The sequence below is a fragment of the Magallana gigas genome, chromosome 7 (genome assembly GCF_963853765.1).
Source record: "Magallana gigas chromosome 7, xbMagGiga1.1, whole genome shotgun sequence".
Classification (NCBI taxonomy): Eukaryota; Metazoa; Mollusca; class Bivalvia; order Ostreida; family Ostreidae; genus Magallana; species Magallana gigas.
The window spans coordinates 15,375,449-15,397,788 of NC_088859.1; the positions used below are offsets into that span (position 1 = coordinate 15,375,449).

The 22,340-nt window shown below is 32.3% G+C and overlaps 1 protein-coding gene and 1 long non-coding RNA gene across 3 annotated transcripts; one reads left to right on the forward strand and one right to left on the reverse strand.

Annotated features, from left to right (window-relative positions):
* Nucleotides 1-9,060: 9,060 nt before the first annotated feature.
* On the reverse strand, nucleotides 9,061-20,817 carry LOC117684228 (uncharacterized). Of its 2 annotated transcripts, none has more exons than XM_066067171.1 (9): nucleotides 20,682-20,817; nucleotides 20,292-20,474; nucleotides 19,974-20,092; nucleotides 17,244-17,373; nucleotides 13,354-13,500; nucleotides 12,927-13,136; nucleotides 12,469-12,690; nucleotides 11,907-12,012; nucleotides 9,061-10,674 (listed from the first exon to the last, which is right to left on the reverse strand). In XM_066067171.1, the coding sequence occupies exons 1-9, from the start codon at nucleotides 20,749-20,751 to the stop codon at nucleotides 9,606-9,608; spliced, it is 2,256 nt and encodes a 751-aa protein (XP_065923243.1). In that variant the 5' UTR covers nucleotides 20,752-20,817; the 3' UTR covers nucleotides 9,061-9,605. The 2 variants fall into 2 exon arrangements, with proteins under 2 accessions (XP_065923243.1, XP_065923242.1); XM_066067170.1 differs by having other exon boundaries at nucleotides 9,061-10,677.
* On the forward strand, nucleotides 10,556-20,296 carry LOC136270224 (uncharacterized). The gene is made up of 5 exons (XR_010707971.1): nucleotides 10,556-10,648; nucleotides 12,523-13,161; nucleotides 13,418-13,492; nucleotides 17,199-17,387; nucleotides 19,976-20,296. It is a non-coding gene; the product is annotated as an uncharacterized lncRNA (long non-coding RNA).
* Nucleotides 20,818-22,340: the final 1,523 nt, after the last annotated feature.

Here is a 22,340-nt window from a genome sequence, read left to right on the forward strand (position 1 = left end):
ACAGTCTTTATTAAATAATATATTCATTTATTAAATAATGTCAAATTTTGGCCTTCTCTCGCATACCATTAATTTTTTTTATTTTCATTTTTTTTTGTGGGGGTGTGGATGGGTGGGGTGTAAATATGTCAAATTGTTTTGGCAAACAAAATATCTGAAAAAAATTATCAAATAATATTAAGAATATGCATAGGTGTTCAGCGCACTAAAAAGACATTTGCGTAGATTCATAACAAGAGTTATGAATAATGCATCAACAGATAATGAGCACATCACATTTTTTTCTAAAAATAAATGCAAAACAAATATCTACAGATAAATAAAAGATAAAACAGAAGTGCAGAATATTGCACATTGTATTTTCGATGATACAAATATAAGTGAACCTTACAAGTTTAACTTCCACCTTAAAAGAAAAACAAGATAGTGAAAATTAACACGCTGCAACTCATATCACAGACGTCGGCTGCAGAATGATGCAATAGTTCGATGTTAGAACACGGAGGCAGTTTTAAAGCAATTATTAGCAGCATTCTATTTTTTCCTGTAAAATCGTGCTATAATAATAACTAGATGCAATAACTTAAGCCTTTAGGGTAAATGAGATAAAATAAATCGTTAAAATATACCAAAGAAAATATTTCTGTACTATGGAAATATCTATATTAGCAAACCTCTTTTTGTATAGGACGATAAAAAAAAATGCAAAAAAAAGCATTTCCCACAAAACACGTGAGTGACGTGACTATCATCGTATTATTTTATGTCCTTTTTAAAGTGGAAAATTACATTTTTAACAGCACAATTTTCAATATGATAATTGCAGCTTATATTGCTTTTAAATATTATAATAACATATTTGCGCACCGTGTCTCTGAAATAGAAAACATTGTCAATACAAACACGTGATTTGGGTTGCAGATGATACCTTGAATGACGTGAATTTGTGCAAAAGTCTATCATATGTATCTATATATAGAAGGAAATCTATAATAAAAGTACAATTAAGTCAGGAACCCCGATCAATACAAAGATAAAAAGATCTAGAAAGAAATATGTGGCCTCTTTATTTATCTTAAAGGTCACATTCCGTCGTTTGATGCGGCAGCAGATCAGTTTATTTTCGTTATCGAAAAATTAATATGTGATAACAATTTAGAAAACAAAATCTGACGTAGTATTCAGCCAAAAAAGTTACAAGCCCCCCCCCCCCCCCCCGAAAAAAAATTAACAAGAATACACTTATGATAACAATAGCACAGATGTTTTCAAGGTCCCTTAAAGATAATCAATAAACACGCGCGTAGTATACGTATTTCACGACATTATCAAAATGAAATATATATATATATATATATATATATATATATATATATATATATATATATATATATATATATATATATATATATATATATATATATATATATATATATGATTTTGGGAATAAGGGTTTTTTTTTGTTTGATTTCTGATGATTAGTGTAGCCCCTTCCCCCTCCGACTTTCGATTCGGACCCCCCTGGAAAAAATTTCTGGATCCGCTCATGCATGAAATGGGGAATTTCTAAAATTTGACAATTCTGGGAGAAATACAGGTACCTTTTCATTCGTCTTTCTCTATATTTGACTTTTTATTTTACTTTCATGCAAATCACACTTTGATATCATGTACATGTGAACACAAGACGTAATGCAAACGTGGGAAACGGTCAATTTTAACCATTTCTAATCATAGAGGCATTTAAGAAATACAAATGATAACGTATGATATAAATTGATAATTTTTAGAGCGTATATTTGAGGAACACTCTTTTTTTAACGAAATTGGAACAACTGGAAGTAAATGGCTTCATTGACTTATGCTTCGAGGAACACTCTCTGAGTCTAGTATAAAATTGAGCCGACCTTTTTGTGAAACGCAGTCGATAATATATAAATAGTGCCTGTTTGGGAGGGTAACAGTTGAAATTGACACCCCGAGAAAACCATTGTCAACCGACGCGAAGCGGAGGTTGACAATGGTTTTCGAGGGGTGTCAATTTAAACTGTTACCCTCTTAAACAGGCACTATTTATTTTGTTATACTGAATGTCTTTTTTAAAATTTTTAAGAAAATTTTACTGCTTTTATATAGGAATAACGTGAATTCTACAGCGAACCGTACGCGCATAATTTTCGCGCATGTAACATTTTTTAATGTTACCCGTTGCTAAGTGCGTTGCTAACGCTGAGGGTAATAGTAAATATTATTAACTGCGTCTTAACCAATCAGATTTCAGTATTTAACATGAAAGTATAACAACATCATTTATTAAACTCTGAAACAACATTATATTTTTTATTAATCTTATAATATATATGGGAATATTTAATAAAAAATGTTTAAATCATGAAATAAAAATCAAAATTCTATATAGTTACGCAATTGTCATTACTTAACATATGGATGTTGTTAATATCGTTGTATCGATTGAACCTATTAGAATCGAAAGCAAACCGTCAACACATCCTGTATAGAATAATCTTTAAAAAAAATGATTCATGTGACCTGTGAACAACCCCACCGCGATGACGTAAAACACATCTTTGTACACACATCTACGAATATTAATAATTTAAAAAACCTTTTGAATTGGCTGTGTGCATATGGAAATTCATTTCCAACAATAAGGTGTTCATGAGATTAAAAATTGTTATATACACTTTCCCTAAATGTTTATGCTATACTTAAAAAAATTCATAAAACTAACAAAAAAAAAGTCTGATAAACATGCAAATCCCATATTCTGTAAAATAATGCACAAATGCAGCGATATTATTGTACATCAGTCATGCATTAATTTTTTTATAATAACACACTTGTGTAGATAAATAAATTCTTCAGGAATTTTTGCAGTTTTATTCTATTTAACCATTCTATTACGTATTATTTAGTTGTAAGATAACACAACGTGTTTCGTTTAAGTTTGAGATCTGACATTTTCACGAAAGATGTTTGTTTAATAGTAAGATCATGAAGTTCTATACATCAATACAATTTATTTATTATTGAGTCGTGTGTTATGTGAAGATTTTAATCCTAATTTCATCTTCCGGTTTAACATCTTGGGAGATGGGGGTTAACATATGCTAATTCAAATGTAAACCAACGCTTAATTGTTGTCTCGCTTGCGTAAACCTTTCAATAACATTCGACGGATACTTTACCGGATGCTACGTAATATCTTGTACATTAACTTAACCTATAAGTACGTAATAATGGGATATGTTTATAATTTGAATCATTTATTTCTAATATATCTAATATCTTGATTTTAAATAGAACCAAAAACAAGAGGCCTACGGGTCACATTGCTCATCCGAGTTCCTCTCTATAGTTACGTGTATGATATTATGGACTTTCACTATAGTAACCGCCGATAAGGGTCAGATTCAATATCTAAACAAATTTTGAAACTATGTTATATTTTTAAAAAGTATTCGTGTATAATTATCCATGACTTTATTTACCCTAATTCTACTTTATTGTTCAGACAACGAAATTATTGTACTCCCTTTATAGTTAATTTTAGTATTATTCTATTTACATTATCTCACCATAATGCCTGCATTTGTTGGTATTACATCATGAAAACTATAGTTCTTGAGATGAATTTGAAATATTTTCAGCAGATGTTGCCATGATGAAATTTGAAATCCCAATCTGATGACCTAATTTAGGAGCCAAGGCTCAATGTTTGGACATCGACAAAATATCGGAATGCTTGAATAGTTTTATAACTAAATGTGCTGTTGTAACTGGTCCCATTTTGATATTCCACATATAATTAAGCATATCCAATATGACAGCATTACGTGACAAGTAATAAATACTTTAAGCTATTATATTTGTTTCTAAATTGATGTAAGTATTTTGGGGCAAATGTTCTCGAAAGAATTTTAAAGAAATCCACGCTTCTTTTTAAAATTTCAATAATGTGTTGGATAGTGCACATAAAAACTTTAGAATTAAGAATACTCATCATTTTGACAAGATTTACTAAAATTTGTGAAAAGTTTACAACTATAATGTACATGTACTACTTTTTTGCTAGTCTGTCTGTCTGTGTGTGTGTGTGTGTGTGTGTCTCTCTCTCTCTCTCTCTCTCTCTCTCTCTCTGTGTCTCTCTCTCTTTATCTCTCTCTCTTCCATGGCATGGACAAACAAAACCATTAAACGAATTGTTTTAGGACGCTGCAGTTTTATCATCTATACTGTGATATACCGGAAGTGTATATTGATTATTTAATCAAATCTTTCCCTGTCTTGTATACTGCAAGATATGGCCGACGTTGATTTCATTACGGAACAATGATCAGCAAGGAAGGAAAGTGACAAACCTCACGAGAATTAAACCGTTTTATTTCCGCACTTCTTTACGAGAGTCTCTCAGAATAAGGCAAAAATATATAAATAGAACGTTTGCAATCAAATATCTCTCTCTCATTCTGTCTGTCTGTCTGTCTCTCTCTTTCAATCAATCAATCAATCAATCAATCAATCAATCAATCAATCAATCAAATCTTTTAATCAGAATGAGCATAATAGTAAGTTCATTGGAAAAAAATGGATAAAACCCTGTCAACGCCTCGTTTTCCCGGTTTTTTTTAATTTAATCCCTGGCTAATAAAAATGATGTGGTTAACAACTGTAATCCCCCTACCCTTAAAACGTTCTTGATCCGATCGTGTCCATGATTGAATGTTTTCCGTCTCTATCGTCTAAATCGGGTTAATTTTACTTAAAAACCCAGAATTCTGGACATTAATATTAGCTTTTAAAAAGTGACTTTATTTTAATACATTTCGTGTTGGGATTACTGTTTCTATCATAACGAAAACAATGCAAGAAAATTATGCCAGTACCATGCATATGTTTTTTTTTGACAATTTTACATCATTTTTAATACTATATAGCATTTGTAGTACTATACTATTTTGTTTTTTTTTATTTAAGTAAACAAGAGTCACATAAAAGGAAGAAATTTACATTGAACAAAACAGTTCAAAGATTTACTGAATGACGTGTATTAATAGAAAAAAAAATAATAATCCACGTCAGAGGATTACATAACCTTTATCTGCAATTATCGCTAACTTCAATATCCTGTTTTAACCACAAAAGGATTTATCCTTATAAAGTTGCCGGACGATCAGTAAGTAGTATACCATATATGAATCAACCACAGGTATTTGAAAGTCCGAGCACGCCGTATAACTTTGACAACTTCCGACCGAGATAAAACAGATTGAAATGGCGGTAGTCCCATGTCTTATTGGTTTTTTTTATAGTAAATTGATGCAAGTTTTTACTAATTGATAAAGATGGAGAGTACTTCATTTAAGTGGGAGTGGTTATTCAATGAGGCAAACACTATTGTCTTTTACTAATTAACAATTTTTAATTGTCAATGAGTCCATGACTAATTATAATTAGTCATGGACTCATTGACAATTAAAAATTGTTAATTAGTAAAAGACACTATATAAAAAACGCATTGGAATGCAATTTTTCTGATCAAATCACCAATCAGTGGTTGCCCCATACTTTTTATTAAAAAATGATAAAATAATTTTAAATTTTTTATCATATTTTTAATTTTATAATATTTACAATAATTTTTAACGCCAGCAAATTCTCTTTCCCGTTCCTGGGAGTCACGCTTTCAACAAATACTACTCTACCATAGTAAATTCAGCTTTTGTAAAAGTTTATGTACACTTAGTCTAGTATGTGTAGATAATCTCAAAGATTCTCTAGAGGAAAGTTTTTGTGACTCTCAATCCAGTTTTTTAATTAATTTATTTATTTTTTTCACCCTGGTAGGAAACCTGACCTTTTATTTGACTAAACTTAAAAATCTTTTCACATTTACGTGGTTTGTGTCAAGTTTATTTGAAATTCAATAATTTCGATAAACGATTCGCCGAAGTCAAAAGTCTTAAATGTTAAAAGTGAACAGACAGGTGGACAGGCGAACGGACAAACGACGGACGACTATGGAACAGAAAAGCTCACTTAAATTTACAGGTAAGCTAAAAGTACGTTAGTCCTATACATAAACATATGTAGTTCAGTTATTTTCTTTCATGCCCGGATCTAGAGGGGATCGGGTGCATCCGGAAACACCCCCCCCCCCTGAAAATTTTTCTTAAAATTTTCCTAATTAAATTACCGAAAATATGCCTTGGACTCCACCCCTCCCCCTTTGAAAAAATTTCTGGATCCGTGCATGTCTTTAAATCGCTAAAATAATCAATGGCACAATAAATTGTTAAAGTGTTAAAGTAACTCTTTTTTCGAAAATACAAAAAAAACATGTTTCTCAATTCTTTTCAAATCGGAAGTCATTTTCTCTATAATAAATTACAATTGTAATTATCAACGAAAGAGATCCTTACATACACGTATAATTCTCAAAACAAATTAAATCTTTTAACAATTAATGGAGGTTTTGATTTTGGTTTTTCTGTTGAAAAAAATATTCAACGAGAGTAAATATTGTCATTAAAACCTGAATTTATTATTCATATCATGTCTGAGTTAAATATATAGCCTAATAGCGTTAGAGTTAAATATATAGCCTAATAGCGTTTGAAACTAAATTCGTGTCGGCGAGGATTGTTTGGGTGCTGTTTTTGCGGCAATGAAGGTAATCATACGATATCATAGATTATTTTACTTCACTGGAGATATGGTCGATTATGACCAAAATTGTCAGATTTTAAGGGACGATCACCTGACATAAATATCCGTTGACGGACTCAGAATGGGCGAAGTTTTATTACAGAAAACGTATTTCTCTCTTTTAGATGGCATTGGATTGTATTGTTTGGCGTTGTTTGCGTTCAATCGAAAATCATAATAATCTTATGAATAATGATATATGGTTAAGGGGAAAACAAATAAAATACATAAAAATCCGCAAATAAGTGATTGCTCTATCTTCTTAAAGAAAGGATTTCTAATTGAAATTGATGGGATACGGACATGTATTTCAGAAAAAGTACTTCCCAAATATTACATACACAATTACACACAATCCTTAAATTATATAAATCATGTAATATTATTTTCAAAGAATATGTTAGTTACGTAACCGGAGATTTGCCGATTTAAATTAAAATTAAGTTTTCAGATGCTTATCCAACAGAGAGGAGATATAGATAATATGAAGAATAAAATCTTAAAGCTTAGGACCGTTGCTTCATATGTTAATGTTTATGTGTATACATGCTATTAAGTTTAATGCAAGTCCATGGGTATGTTTTATGTCATAATATCAATATCTTCTGCTATGTTTTTTAACCAAGGAAGGATAACATTGATATCAATAGTGAAAATATTGGAATTAATCACAAAAATGTATTTACATGTAAGAACAATCATTATCTCTAGTAGAGAATAGTTACATGTAAGATATGACGCAAAGTTAATCTGGTTTTGACATAAACTGTTTAATCATTAACAATTAATTAGTCATTATTATTACTGCACGGTGCCACCATACTCTAGGTAAGTGAAATATTTATTTAATATAAAAACTTTTTAGCTTCTAAAAGTATCAACACTAAACGAACTCTTTTATTTTTATTATTTAAAAGGTGCTTTTTGCCGACTTTACCGTTTTTCTTTAGTTACTAGTATTTGTAAGATATACAAGCAAACGATTTTTCCTTTTCTTTTTATACCATCGGGTTTACTCTACCATTCAGCCACCAAAAAATGGCCGTGTAACATGGTGACGAGAGATGTCGTATAGATATCGTGATCTATGATGCGCACGACTTCCGAGCGACATCCGGCTTTCCGTGTCGATAACCTTACACATAATATTCAAGAAGATCTATTATTACCTGAATGTCCTGATTCTATTAGGGAGGGCCACGATCAATACAGAAAATTGCAAGTTACGAATGCAAAAATGATACTTATGTCTGTACTAACGTTAAACACATGCTGTATATACTACCTAACAACTACATGTATTAAATTCAAATGCTAGCATGGTATCTTATTAATATAGGCTCTTTGATGCAAGAACAGGTCACATGTGGGTTATGGGCGCGGTTGGTATAATTGGTGAGGTAGTTAATGTAATCATGTAAAAATATTGCGAGTCAATGATCCATCAATTACGCTATATATACATGTAATCTGAGAGCAAGTTCAATATAAAATGATAATGGGGCGACCCACGTGTAAACATCTAAAATACACTTCAGATATATGATTCTTTTAGAATCTACAAGAAAATGGCGGAGGTATTCAAGCAGGGTTTGAAGTCGGTTGTTATACATGATTTAACTACATGTACATTGTAGTAGTGACTATCTTAGAATTCATTATAAAGATAGCTTTATAACAATTTACAAAGCATACATGAACCAATATCCTTGAAAAGTAAAACTATCGTTCTGACATTCAACATATCTTTGGTTTTTGTGAAAATAACATCGACAACAAAAAAATTAACGATAAAAGCAACAATGTTCAAATATATCGTCTGACTTTTTGCTTGTTATGACATATACGTACCATACCAAGCAAGGTGATGGTATATGGAAATTAGTGTTGATTACCGGTACATTATGGTATGGCCATGATTTATCTATATTTTGCAGAAATAGGATTAATTTTATGCACACGACATAATGTAACAGGTGTAGTAGCGAGCGTGACTCACCGTCAGGCGACAGACAATGCTTATGGCGTCATTCCAGATTAATTTTAATTATGTTTTCTTTATACTTATTCTTAATATTTACAAAAAAGGCTGTTAGTTATACTAGATAAGGTTTTTTATGAGTATTGATTTATGTAACAGCGCGGAGCATTGCCAGTTCTTTCTATCAATGATATTTCATTATGTTAAGATTAATTAATTTCTTATCATTACATCCGGAGTAAATAAGAAATACATCATAACAGATCCTGAAAGAAGAAGAGAAACTTTAACCCTTACCTCTTAAAAAAAAGAGAGAAAACACACACTTAGGAAAACAATGCACAACAAGATTGTTCACTGAATTATTGCAATTTCTGAAACCATAATGTAACACTTTGTAATTAATCATAGATATCATATCATTGTTATTCCTCATCCTCAGGTGATTTGCAACGACAGAAAATAATCAAAATTGATGATTAATCTTATTTCCAAAACAAAATGGAAAAAAAATTCTGAATTCAAAGGAATGTATTGCGTAATTATTACACACAGAACCTTAATTAGCGTATTAACAACAAGGTAGGTCCACTTTAATTAATGTGGTTGATTAGAATATTTTCCGAACAATAAAAAATCAAACCCTTTAAACCTTTTTATGAAAGAAAAAAAGAAGAGAAATACCAAGTAGGTCTTTCTAACATTCAAAAACGACACTAAATTTATTTTATTCCTATGAACAAATACCATGTTTTGAACCGTAATATGGACATGAACAAATTCAAACTATTTATGTAAACTATATTGCAGCGACAGCTTGAGCTACTTTGACGCTCATGAATCTGGTAAGTATTTAAAAACTCATTAAAGATCAATGTCTACAAAAGCAAACTTTTCAATTTTCACAGGAGGAAGGAGGTTCTTCTAAGAAGGCTCGAACACTTGCCATCGTATCGTAGTCTTCGAGACCAGCTTCTGGTGCACGAGCCCCAGAGACTTTCGTTGAGTGTTTCAGCATGTCATATGTCGAATTTCTTGGAGCCGAGACTTCAGGAAGACCACTAATTCTCACCCTGTTTCTAATCACGTTCCGTCGTTCAGAGTCCTTCTTTCTTAATTTCAAAGACTTTTTTGGGCGAGTAGATTTCGTTATTGGTGCCGAGACACAGGATTTCAATTTGATGTGAGCTTGTCTGTCATCTCCTTCAGTTCTCGTTTTCATACTTTTCGTTTTATGTTGCTTGTATCCATTGTCCCACACTTTTTCATATATCAAGTTATTTCTATTAAGAAGGTCAGTTGTATTTTGAGAGAACGACACCTTTTTACTTAAATTCAGCTTACATGTTTCCGTAGGTCTCTCTAATTCATGATAAACATTATTAATCACATCAGGCGTGCCCAAATCGCCATCAATATTCGTAGAATCATTTACTCCTTCCTTCTCCAGTCCATGATATATAACTGTGCTTAACCCAGTGTCTACATTTTCAACTTCATAGTACAAGTCACCTACATCATTGTCTGCTTTAATTCCGCTGGCCTTGTTACTTTTCTCTTGTTCAAAATCATTCAGATTTTTCTCCAAAAGAAAATACTGTCCATCTGTCGTTTCATTGTCTGCTCTGTTAGCCTCGCTAAGTAATTCATCCGATAAACTACCGCTAGAGCTTTGATTCTCGTCTTTGATGTCGCTATACTCACCCTCAATTTCATTATATTTATTCTCGTTAAATGGTCTTGCACCGTGAAATTCTGAACTTAATTCTCTTTCCGGAAGTGATAAACGAGGCCTGTTCTCCATTGGGTCCGCAGCCATTTCCTGTTCCGGTATTGTTAAATACAGTTCTTCTCTTGAGCTTGTGGCGTTTCCACGATTTGTGTTCCTTTCAAGCATGCTTCGGAAGTCCGTGTAATTGTTGGGAGTGCTTTCCACAGGTAAATTGGCTTTTTGTTTTTTAAGTCTACTATAGAGCAAAATAAAGAAAGCAATAAAATATTTAAGTATTTTTTGAATATTTTCGAATTTAATCATTTCGATTCTAGCAAAGATTCATAAACAAATATATGATTACGATTTGATTTTGTTGTTGTTATTTTAAAACTGAAAGATGAACCTGGACACATTGATTGTTTCTATTTATTCATAGAAAAAGGATTGTTAAAGAGATACACCTGGTAACAAACACCATAAGTTTTAATAAAACGCTGTACTGTTTAAAAGACATTTGAATGGTTACATAACTATATAATTAATGTGAATGCCAGCACCCGAGGCCAGAAAAACACCACAAAATGCACGCGATAAAGATCATCGATATCCTTAGATAAAACTCAGAACAGGCCGACTGTTCGCTGTCATGAAATGCATAAACCTGTCCCGAAATACAATGACACGAGCCGACTTTGAATCTGTTTAAGCGTTTATCCGATTATTTTCCAATCAGGGTCGACAAGACGTTCGTTGAACTTTTGTAACCATATTAAGGGGGGATTTTCTAGAGACATGCTGGTAAAGTGATCGGCCAAGGGTGTGAATCTTCTCCGTCTCATGTAAAGAAAGAACCGACTTCTATGACTGTGTTTACATTGACTGCAGTTACATGTTATAGATCATGTGAGAGAGAGAGAGAGAGAGAGAGAGAGAGAGAGAGAGAGAGAGAGATTCATACAAAGAAAGATTACTCGATATAATAGCTATGTTGATTTCATTAAAAAAACTGATGTCAAAAGTATCAGAAATGCTTAAAATCTTTGCCATGGAAGGGGTTAAATGTACATGTATGACATTGATAAAGAATGTCTCAGTAACTAAGATTTAACTTCGACCGAAAATTTAACAAAAACAATTTACATATATATTAACAGCTTATTAAATCGTATAAACATAGAATGAAGACAAAATGCAATTTGTTTTTATTTTTGTTTACCTAAAAAAGTAATGTCATTGCTTGTAATAATGCTTATCTGGTATTGATTTCAGGTCAAGCGCCATCTACATATACACTTACATGTAATCAGTGAAATCGTTTATTGATAAATCATCTTAAACTCGGACTCGGTCAGTGCTTCATTAAAAGCAGTATCAGTTGACATATTATAATATATCGGGCTGTTAAAAGAACAACTGATCAATTACATGTAAGTGTATATATTTAATAATTAAGTTCACGGTAGAAGTAAACATTGTACTTACTTTAAGGACCAGGCAATAGTAATGATTATGACCACCAACAATAGAAAGGATAGTACTCCTAGGACGATGTACCATACAGTGGTCCCAAGAAACTGTTCGGAATCTTCTGAAAGTAAAACAAAACGCACTTAGAAATGTATTACTTGTATTCTTTTTCACAAAAAGACAATGTATCCCGTTAAAATCTTGTTTCTTCTTTGTTTGTTGAAAAAGGTAATTCAAATTATAAATTTATAAATTTTGCTTGGAATAATGCCTTGGGTAGAGCAAATTAAGATTGATTCCTGCTGTTTCTCCAGTTTTCATCATATTAAACATGAGAGCACATGAACTCTTAAAGTGATTGAATCCTGCAATCAAACGTCTAAGATTTTTAAAAAGTTATTTCAGAATACCTATGCATACAGCTTAACTCAAAAGGGAATACTTATGCTTCTTTCAACACAATGGACCAATAAGCACATACGTTTTGATTTAAAACTGTAACTCACAGATAAAAATTTGACCATGTACAAATACATGTAAATGTACTTTGAATCATTAATTCAAGATGTTTGATTACCTATTCCCAAATTTGTGATTTTATGGTTGGTTTTAGTTGCATTATTATTTCCAGATTGCGCTGTTACTGTAGAAGATGTAGTCGCATCAACAGTGACATCAACACCGTTGGGCTCACACAGAACCCTGAGTTGATCCGTACAAGAACGTAGTACTGTGGTCATTGTTCCATTGATGTTTATTTTCCCAGCAACACAAGAAACATCCCCAGACAAGGGCAATTCTAAGAAATGAATATTAATCAATAAGCTAGTGACAGCAAAATGATTTATCAAATATTCAAATAATATACAACGACATTAAAATGCAGCTTTAAAGTAAAAAGAACCAAACAACAGCGATTCATTGCAAATCTGTTTAGTACTCCTGAACACATTGTCTTCTCATTTAAAATACTTGGTGTTTTTTCATGTTTCATATGATTTACATGTACATCATCTGTAACAGTTATATTCTTACCAGAACCAAACTTCACTTGATGTCTTCGAAAAAGTCCGACCCAGTATTTATCGCCTACAATGGGTGTTGCTAGAGACTGTTTGGCGAGAAGAAAATTAACGAACTCTAGAATACCAACGGCTGTCTGGTAGCTGCCAAGAACTGCATTTTGCCAAGAGTCCACGGGTAGAGTGTACACAAACAGATGGTGGCTTTGTGGAAACCCCAGTACTTGATAACAAACATATTCAAATAGGTCATGAAGAATATATTGGTTCTGCTATTATAATAGTATAATGCATACTCATTTTGATAAACTGTGAAGAATATATTGCAGACTTTTTAAAAGATTTCTAACAGACATACATCAAAGAAAACAGAACTATCTGATTGAAATTTTATCAAAGATCCCGATATTACAGATAGGTTACATGTATGATTTATATACCTGTCCGATATATGTACCCCAATTCCTTATTGTCACAAGGTAAAACAACAGCTTGATTGAACAGGTGGAACTGGGCCCCGGTGTAGTTGTATTCTCCCCTGTAACCGGAAGCCAGACATTCACCAACACCCGAAAACTGGTCAGGAACTAAACAATTAAAGTTTGCTCAATTAGATTTATTTAATAAATTAATACAAAAACAGTTTTTTCATTCGAATTTTTTTCTTGAAAAGTATCGCTAATTCTATGTCATTATATATAAATATAACAAGTTAACTAGAGCAGAGCTCGTGGCAAAGCCCCGAGTAGGTCTTCCGTTGTTGCTGCGAGTTGAAAATATATGTTATATGGTGTCAAACGATTATAATGACTATACTTTCAGTTCTGCTTTTGTTATAAAAACGTGATGTGATTGAAAGCCTGTATATAAAACGTGTTTTGAAACAAAGAAAGGAAGAAAATATTTTAGGAAAACTATTTGTCGAGCAGAGTTTATGTAATCGTTTCAAACGTTCTTTAAAAAGTGAGATGTTTAATGGCGAGTTAAATTTTCAAGGGTAGCAAGCATTGTTATTAACAGTATGTACTCATGATTCATGTCAGGAATTGTATTTCTTTTTTAAACTGAACCCGCCTACAAAACACGTAAACCTTTCTCAAAGATAACTTCTATATTAAAATATTTCTAAATTTTTGAAGACTATGTGCAAGTTTAGAATTGCGTGCTGACAAAATTTACAGACCCTAAAACGTACTACTACACCAAAAAAGCGTGCGGCCTACGTGCGAGAAACGTTTCGTGTAAACCTTTTAGAGTTTCATGTAAACCGTTTAGCGTTTCGGGCAAAGCGTGTAAATCGTTTCGAGCAAAGCGTGCGAGAACCGTGTGAAACGCTCATCAGATTTCATTCGGAACTCTCTGACAAGTTAATTGTTTCAAAATGGCGCCCGTGTTTTACATTACTTTAACAAAATTGAGCGAATTTTTAACAAACAAAAGAAAGGTATATATATTAAAAGACGACTAGTAACAGATATAATTACATGTATATTTAACGTTTTCATGCGATGTTTCAGTACTGAAACAATATTTAAATTCGCTATACATAAAAAATATTAAATACAGTTACATGTAGTGAAACATGATTTCTATTGGAACAAACCTAAATCAACTTTAACTTGCACGATCATGTTTTGATAAGCATGTATTTTTATTATTTATTTATATCGATAACTCTTACTGAGACAATTCGGCTGTGTACAAGCAGCACACATAACCTCGTACATCGGGTGAGACCTGCTCCTGGCTAAACCTGTCAATCAAACTCTGTGTATTTGTTTTCATTGGATGGTCAGGCGTCTCTCTTTTGTCAAAAGCCAATGGAAAATTAATGACTTCTCCAATTAAAAAGCACCAGTCAGCGGGGCGGGAGGAGGGGGGAGGCAGCAATGAGTTCGCTTCCACAATGAAACTACAGTAGTGATTAATATGTGACCGATAGAATCTAATCTAAAGTTGTTTAAACTCATGTGAATATTTTTTTAAATAATCATCGAATGCCTCAATTCAGGGCATTCCTTTATCGTGCTAGCACCTACCGCAAACATGTAACATGGAACTTTGATTATAATTTGATTTGATTTTTAAACTACCTTATACGCTATCGTATAAATCAATGCTTAATCAACTGTACAAGTAAAATAAATTTATCTTTTCATCTTAAACCAATATAATAGTTGAAAACATAATAAAATATAGTTGTGTCCGTGCAAAATATGAAACATAAACGCGTCATAAGGTACATGTAGAAGAACACGAACCGACCGCGGATCACTTATCCACTCGCGCCAGATCTCCTCAGCCATGTGCGAGGGATTATCATCATTTAAATGTTTAATATTTGAGGGGGGGGGGGGTGTTGATTTAAAACATTAATTGTACAGTTTTTAAAGTAGTTTACATAAACAAACCAACAATTAGTTTATGTCTAACGATTTTTCCGATTTGGAGTAATATCGTTCATTAATATTCATTTACTCTCAAATATTTAATTAAATATATACAAGTAGGACAAACTTTTATAACATAAAATTAAAACAGTTCTTGTATATACGGCTATATTAACTCAAACACGTTCATATGCATGTAAGTGTAAGTCGCGGTGTGCGAATCTTGTGTATTAAATAACCGCTTACCGCTAGGTAATGCAGCCGTCGCTGATCTCCTCGGCCGTGGGCAAAGAATATATTTCGTAAAGGTACAACGCACAGCTCACAACCAAGGAAGATTTGAAAAGTTTGCAATATAATGACCTTACTCTATCAAATAGAAGTTATATATTTTAAACTTAAACCCCACAATTGATCTATGTCTATTATTGCTTTAGAGAATGACATTGCTTTTATTAATTAAATGAACTATTTCTAACTTGACATCCAATCGTTTAATCCACAAAAGATTTTGTGTAATCAAAACTAAAACAATTCTTGAGTTCGCGGCTAAATAAACTCATAAATGAGAGACGCAACTCTCGTGTATTAGATAACCGCTGACCGCTAGGTAGTCCAGCCGCGAGCATGGTGACCGATTTTCTCGGCCGCGGGCGAGGGAGAGCTTACGTAATGGTACACACACACACAGCTCTGATTCAAGGAAGATTTTAAATGCATGGAGTTAATAAATAAAATGTAATGCATAGAGTTTTTTAATTCCATATTTTGTGGTTAAAAAGAAAAGAAAAAGAATGTTTTGTTTTCCAATTGCCGTTTTTAATGATTGTGCACTATAAGAACTTAACAACAATGACTTAAACTCCTAAAAAAAAGCATGTACTCCAACAAAAAAAAAAATTCTTATAAATTAATGCCTCCTGTATAAACCAGCATACTTTCTGCGGCAACTTTATGCCAGTTGTACGCACAAAGACTTTCGTTAACTTGTCAAATGAAAACAGGTACATGTCAACATGTAAAGCTTTTTACACTCATACTACACAACTCACTTACAAAAAAATATTGTTACGACCTTTAGGAGATCCCAACAAACAACTTTTCCAGCGACATCCATATCAAAATCCAAACCGTTTTTTAGTTATTAAGCAAAAACTTTTAGGGGCTATTGGCCCTTAATTTAAGGGGCCAGCCCTTTTTTTATTGGTGTCAAATGAAAGCCCTTGATATTCTGCACAACTTTTATTCTACATGTCTTAACAAAATATTTTTCGTTAAAAAGATATAAAGGAAAATATGTCTTAATTTTTGCACTTTTTGGAATCCTGTTTTTTGACCCCCTACCTTTTCCTAAATAAGGAACGTAATCCAAAAACAAAAACCGATGTATACAACTTCAATGTCTTTGTTATTCAAATTCGTTGGATTCCCATTCCCTGCTATCATAGTCTCGGAGCCTTTGTCTGGAAACCAAAGGCCCTAAAAATTTTTAAAAGGGAAATAACTCGTTAACGGAAAGGGAATTCTAACTTTTATGAATTGATGAAGATAGTGTTTTGTAAAGTCCATTAGCCCTGAAAATTTGAGCAAAATCCGTTCAGAAATGAGCAAGATATGAAGCCTCAAAGTTCGCGTCTAGGAAGAAAAAAAAAAAAAGAAAAATAAGAATAATCTTAACCCGCACAATAATAGAAAGGTCTTCCGTTGGAAACGGAAGACCTTAAAAAACAAAACAAAAAACCATTTAAGTAAGGAAATTTCGAACTAAACATATAAATGACTAATTTATTACGATATATCATTCGTATTCATTATTGAAAATTACCAATCCTGTTTTTAACTTTAAGAACTACTTTTCATTTGTTGTTAATTTCGTTGTAATATACCGTTTTAAGGCTAATTCAGGAAGAATTCACTAGCGAGCATTGATGTTTTCTTACCCGTCTGGTACACGATGGCCTCCCCTGGTCCGCCACAGAAGTCCTGTCCCGAGCCTGAACACCTCTGGGGTAGACATCTTCCAATGTTGGAAAGGGTGAAGCTGCCTCCATAGCAGATGCACCTATCATTCTGTGGAATTGTTGGTAACTCAAAAGTGTGATTTTTGTTTTTATAAAGCAAATTCTTAGTAGTTATTCACTTGATTTGTGGGTAAATTGCTGCAATCCTTTTTTCACATGAGTAAAACGATTAGTGATACCTATAGAGGTATAGGGATGCCTTTTATTTAGCATCCGTTTATACTTTTATTAAATTTTAATTCAAAATTTATGCAAATCAGAAGTACAAGTATGTTAATAAAATACTAATGATAATAAAAACAAAAAGATAAATTCAATTCAATGGAAAAATTTTAAGGTATCTTACCACACCCAGACTTATACTTTTTAAGACACTTCGTCACAAGATGGAGATTTAACGAGGCTGGGTCTAATTTTTTCTGCCCTAGATTTTTGAATGAAATTTTTAACAAGAATTTCTACTGATATAATTATTATTTTAAGTTAAAAAAATAAGACATTTACCACACCGTTTGTTTATGGGGTCATCTCAAAGTTTGTTAATTTTTAACATAGGACTCTATGGGATTTTGCTTGAAATGTACCAAATTTGCACATTTTTTAAACTTCTGCCCTAGGGATTTCTTTTTCTGTTCTACAAATTAAAGTTATTGCTAAAAGGCATCAAATTGTCAAATAAAAAAAAACTTTTACCTCCTGGTTTGTTCCAGGGGTCTTATCAAAGTTATTTTTTGTACGCCCAATTTCCCAGTTTGTCAGATAATGGCTATTTTGTATTTGACAAAGACGGAAATGGTGACCTTTATTGTATTATTAAAACATTAAGACATATTTCGGTAATAAATAAATATATAACATCACATATTAAGGGTAAATGATATAAAATACATGGTTAATGTCTTGAAATAAATAAATTTAGCGATATTTAGGCGGGTTAAGAAAACGTGACAGAGGGTTAGGCTTGCTGAACCCTCTTCACGTTTTCGACCCGAGCCCAAATATAGCTTATACTTCGAGACATTTATGTTTATTCCACAATATAATATCCATTTTACACATCAAACGAGTTATTTTCAACAAATTTTGCTGAATATCTGCAGTTGAAACTATCACGCCATGGCGTCAACAAAGCAAAAAGATGACGTCACAATACAAATGAAACGCTGCGCGAAAGCGTGCGTACTCGTTCTGTACTCGGCCTCGTTAAATGTTTTGTTAAACTGTTTATATCGTTCGGTTCCGTTCTATATCATCGTCGCTCAGTGGTTAAAGGTTAGGGCTTCTGAACCACAGATCATGAGTTCGAATTCGTCTGGAGCTTTTGTTCGTGATTACTCAATTAAATTTTCATCCAAAATTGCATATTTTTTGTCTATTTGACTTAAATACTTCTTATCCATCATGATATCTATCGTAATCAAATAATTCCAATAGGAATTTGAATTTTGATAGGATTTGAAGAACAAATCTTCCAAAAGATTTTAAAATCCGATAGAAAATTATAATTTCCTAAAGGAAAACTTTCTGTCCAAATCAAATTCTAACAGGAAATACTTTTATCCGAAAAGAAATATAATTTTTATAGGATATTCAAAAAATCCTATATGCTTTTCAATATTTCCTGTAGAAAAAAATATTCCCTTTGGGATATAGTATTTTCCTATGGGATATTTATTTTTAAAGGTAAATATAACTCGTATCTCACATGTCAGACGAGACACACTAAAGCAAAAGTGGTTATATACTCTCTAAACAATGGTTCTCTCTCTCTCTCTCTCTCTCTCTCTCTCTCTCTCTCTCTCTCTCTCTCTCTCTCTCTATATATATATGGATTTTTACGAAATGCATCTTAAGCGGGGAAATAAATGCCATCTTGACACTGGCATAATTATCGGGCACAGTGTTTCTTATTCTTTTTTTGACTGACAAAATGATTTTGGGGTCTGGCTCCTACCACCAACCATACCCCACATCTTATGAAATAATGACACGCCCCTGTAAATGTTTCAAGGAGTAGCCGGGTGTTAGTTTTTCAAATGACGCAGCACGAAATATCCACTTTGGATTACTGTTCTTTCATTTTTTCTCCTTGGAAGAGAGTTTTCTAGGCAGCGTGAACACACGAGATCTCAATCTCGTTTACTGTGCTATAGCAATTGACATTACATGGTAAAATATAGGCTCTACTTTCGGTCGTTATCTTTAGGATTTTATTTTTAAAAAAAATTAAGCCTATTATATTATTTAAGGGTGTATAAGTCAAAAATTAAATGTCAGATAAATAGGAAACCACTGTGAAGGCAAACTAAATAATAAAGTAGAAAATAATCTAGCAACAGTTCATTCACTAATCTGAGAAAGTATATTTAAAAACTTTGCTGTCAAACACCCTTTTCCTCATTTTTATATTAGAATAAATTGGAGTCCGACGAATTAACTCATTTTTAAATATATTTCATATAATTTTTTAATAAGTCTGAACCCTATTCTTTTAAACCCAAACCAGTCTCCTGTAATACTTAGACCCCAAGTTTCAGGGGCAATGACTTCCTTTCCGTTCGTTTAAGTACAAAATGGCATAGGGATTTCGTATTTTAATTACAAAACGGCGCAAACTTGGTAGGCACAACGATTTGTTCTTCTACTTACAGTCAACCCAAAGTAGGTGGACCCCGCGCAGTACTCGAGGCATGACTTGACATCGTGGATCTCCAACGCCGTGTTATTCACACCAGATGCTGACACGACTGTTGTCACTTCGTAACAACCTAAAAGAGTGATGCCTTACTATATCAAGGACTGAATAAATACATTACACTAAATAATGGTACAGATTTCGTGCTTCAACATATTTTACAACGGTATGTTATCTATCTTGCTATATTCTACTAAAATGTATGAATGAGTTTTGTTTATTTCTTTAAATATCTAAACTTTATTTTCAATTTAATTGTCAAACATATTTACCAAGAATTTTTGTCCATTTGGTGTATTCTGCATATGCTCCGATCCAGAACGCTTCGTTACTAGTAGAATTGACAATCACTTTGTCATTGGAGACATTAAAAGTGGTTTTGGACCCAAAAGGAATGCATTGTTCGTTGGCCCGTGTCCATGTGGTTGCCAATTGGCTGTAGCTTGCATTGATATCTGTTGATCACAGTTTTCAACTCAACATTATCTGCAGTTCACGTATTTACATGACATGTTCATCAACCTTATAATACATGTAGCAACGCTAACAACTCTGACAGTCACCCTCAATAGAATTGTTTTCATTTACTGATTTTGACACATGGAATCAAAATATGGATGGGAACAGAAAAGTTTCACACCGCACTAGAATTTCAAACTTACCTTTCCCTTCACATACTTTGGTAACTGGAATGAATATGTACATGAAAACAACAGAAACTTTAAGAAGCATTTTACATCCCGAGTTGAATCATTGACGTATACAACCACACACAAACCTCCCCACTACAAGGAAAAATAGACATCCTTGTCCAATGTAACGCATCCTTCGTAAACGGACGCTAGAACATCTCAGTCAAAACTTACTGAAAATTGCGACATATTTCTTAAGAGGATAATCATCATTAAGAAACGTACTATGCATCAAAGGATTATGATTATTGTTATTTAGAAACGTCACAACTTTCATACAATAATCAATGTGATCATTTCGACGAACAATGTCATTATATTTTAATTTTGCTCAGAATGTAAAAAAGTGTAAGAAGTTATAAGAAAAATATTAGTAAAAAATTACGATAAAATCAAGTGGATCTTAACTACTTAATAATAAATGTTAAAATGGTTTTCATCTGCAGTTTTTTTTTAAAATTAGAACTTAATTGATGTGAAGAATACATAAAAATGAAAACACTACAATTTCTAATTCAAGAATTATAAATCTATCAAATTGTATTTCAGAAATAATCAATATTTAAATAACTTCTAAACACTATAAAACGTTTACAACATGAAAAAAAATATACTACTTATTATTTGAAAAAATCTGCACTGAAATATGTACCAATATTATGAAACTAATATCGCACAGCAACCACACTATAACAATAATTTACTATAAGAAAAATATTTTGATATAAAATAAATATTACAAATTAATTTGTAATACGAAACATAACACAGATAATGAAATATATATTTCGTTACAATATGTATTTAATGATATTTGTTCGTTTTTTCCTCTTCAAAAGAATAATATTTTTTAATGCTTTCAAATCAAAATATTGGCACAATTTGAAAAAAGTTGTTCCTTAGAATATAAACGCTGTGTCAGGGAGGGAAAGCAAAACAATTATTAAAGTAACATGATACTTTTGGCAACGTACCATTTTAATATTTTTTTTCTACATCATTATATCATTTTAAACATAATTTACTATTATAGTCAATACATTAGTGAAGAGTATAATATATATCTTTATTGTTAAATAAAGTTTTTAGGCAATGAACCTAAATATAATTAGCTAAAAACCATTACATGTATCATCTGAACTGCAATGTTTGCCCAAACCTATAATTTAAACTGTCTTTTGTTGCTTAAGACCTCAGCAGCTTCATCAAAAAACAACATTTAACAAAATCATGAAATGCAAATTCATAGAATCAGCCTCTTATTATATAAACATCATTGGTACATGCAATATGAGATTTATTTTAGCTTTTGCCTAAATATCCTCTTCTGGGTACTAGCAGAATCTTGAAAAAAGCTAATCATGATCAGTTCAAACATTTTTTTTAAAGCCATGAAAATGGTTTCCACTCAAATAGAGTGGATGTGCATTGCTAGGAATTTGAAAGTAAAATCTGGACTGTTGGAAAAAAGTTAAAAGTATAGTTCTTCATCTAAAACTGATTTTAATGACTTTTGACTACCACCAACTATATTTCAGAAACTAAGCAGCCAAAAGTGATAATGGGGTTTTAATCGAAATCCTGAATTTTTGATAGTCATCCCATGCGACAACCCCCCCCCCCCCCACA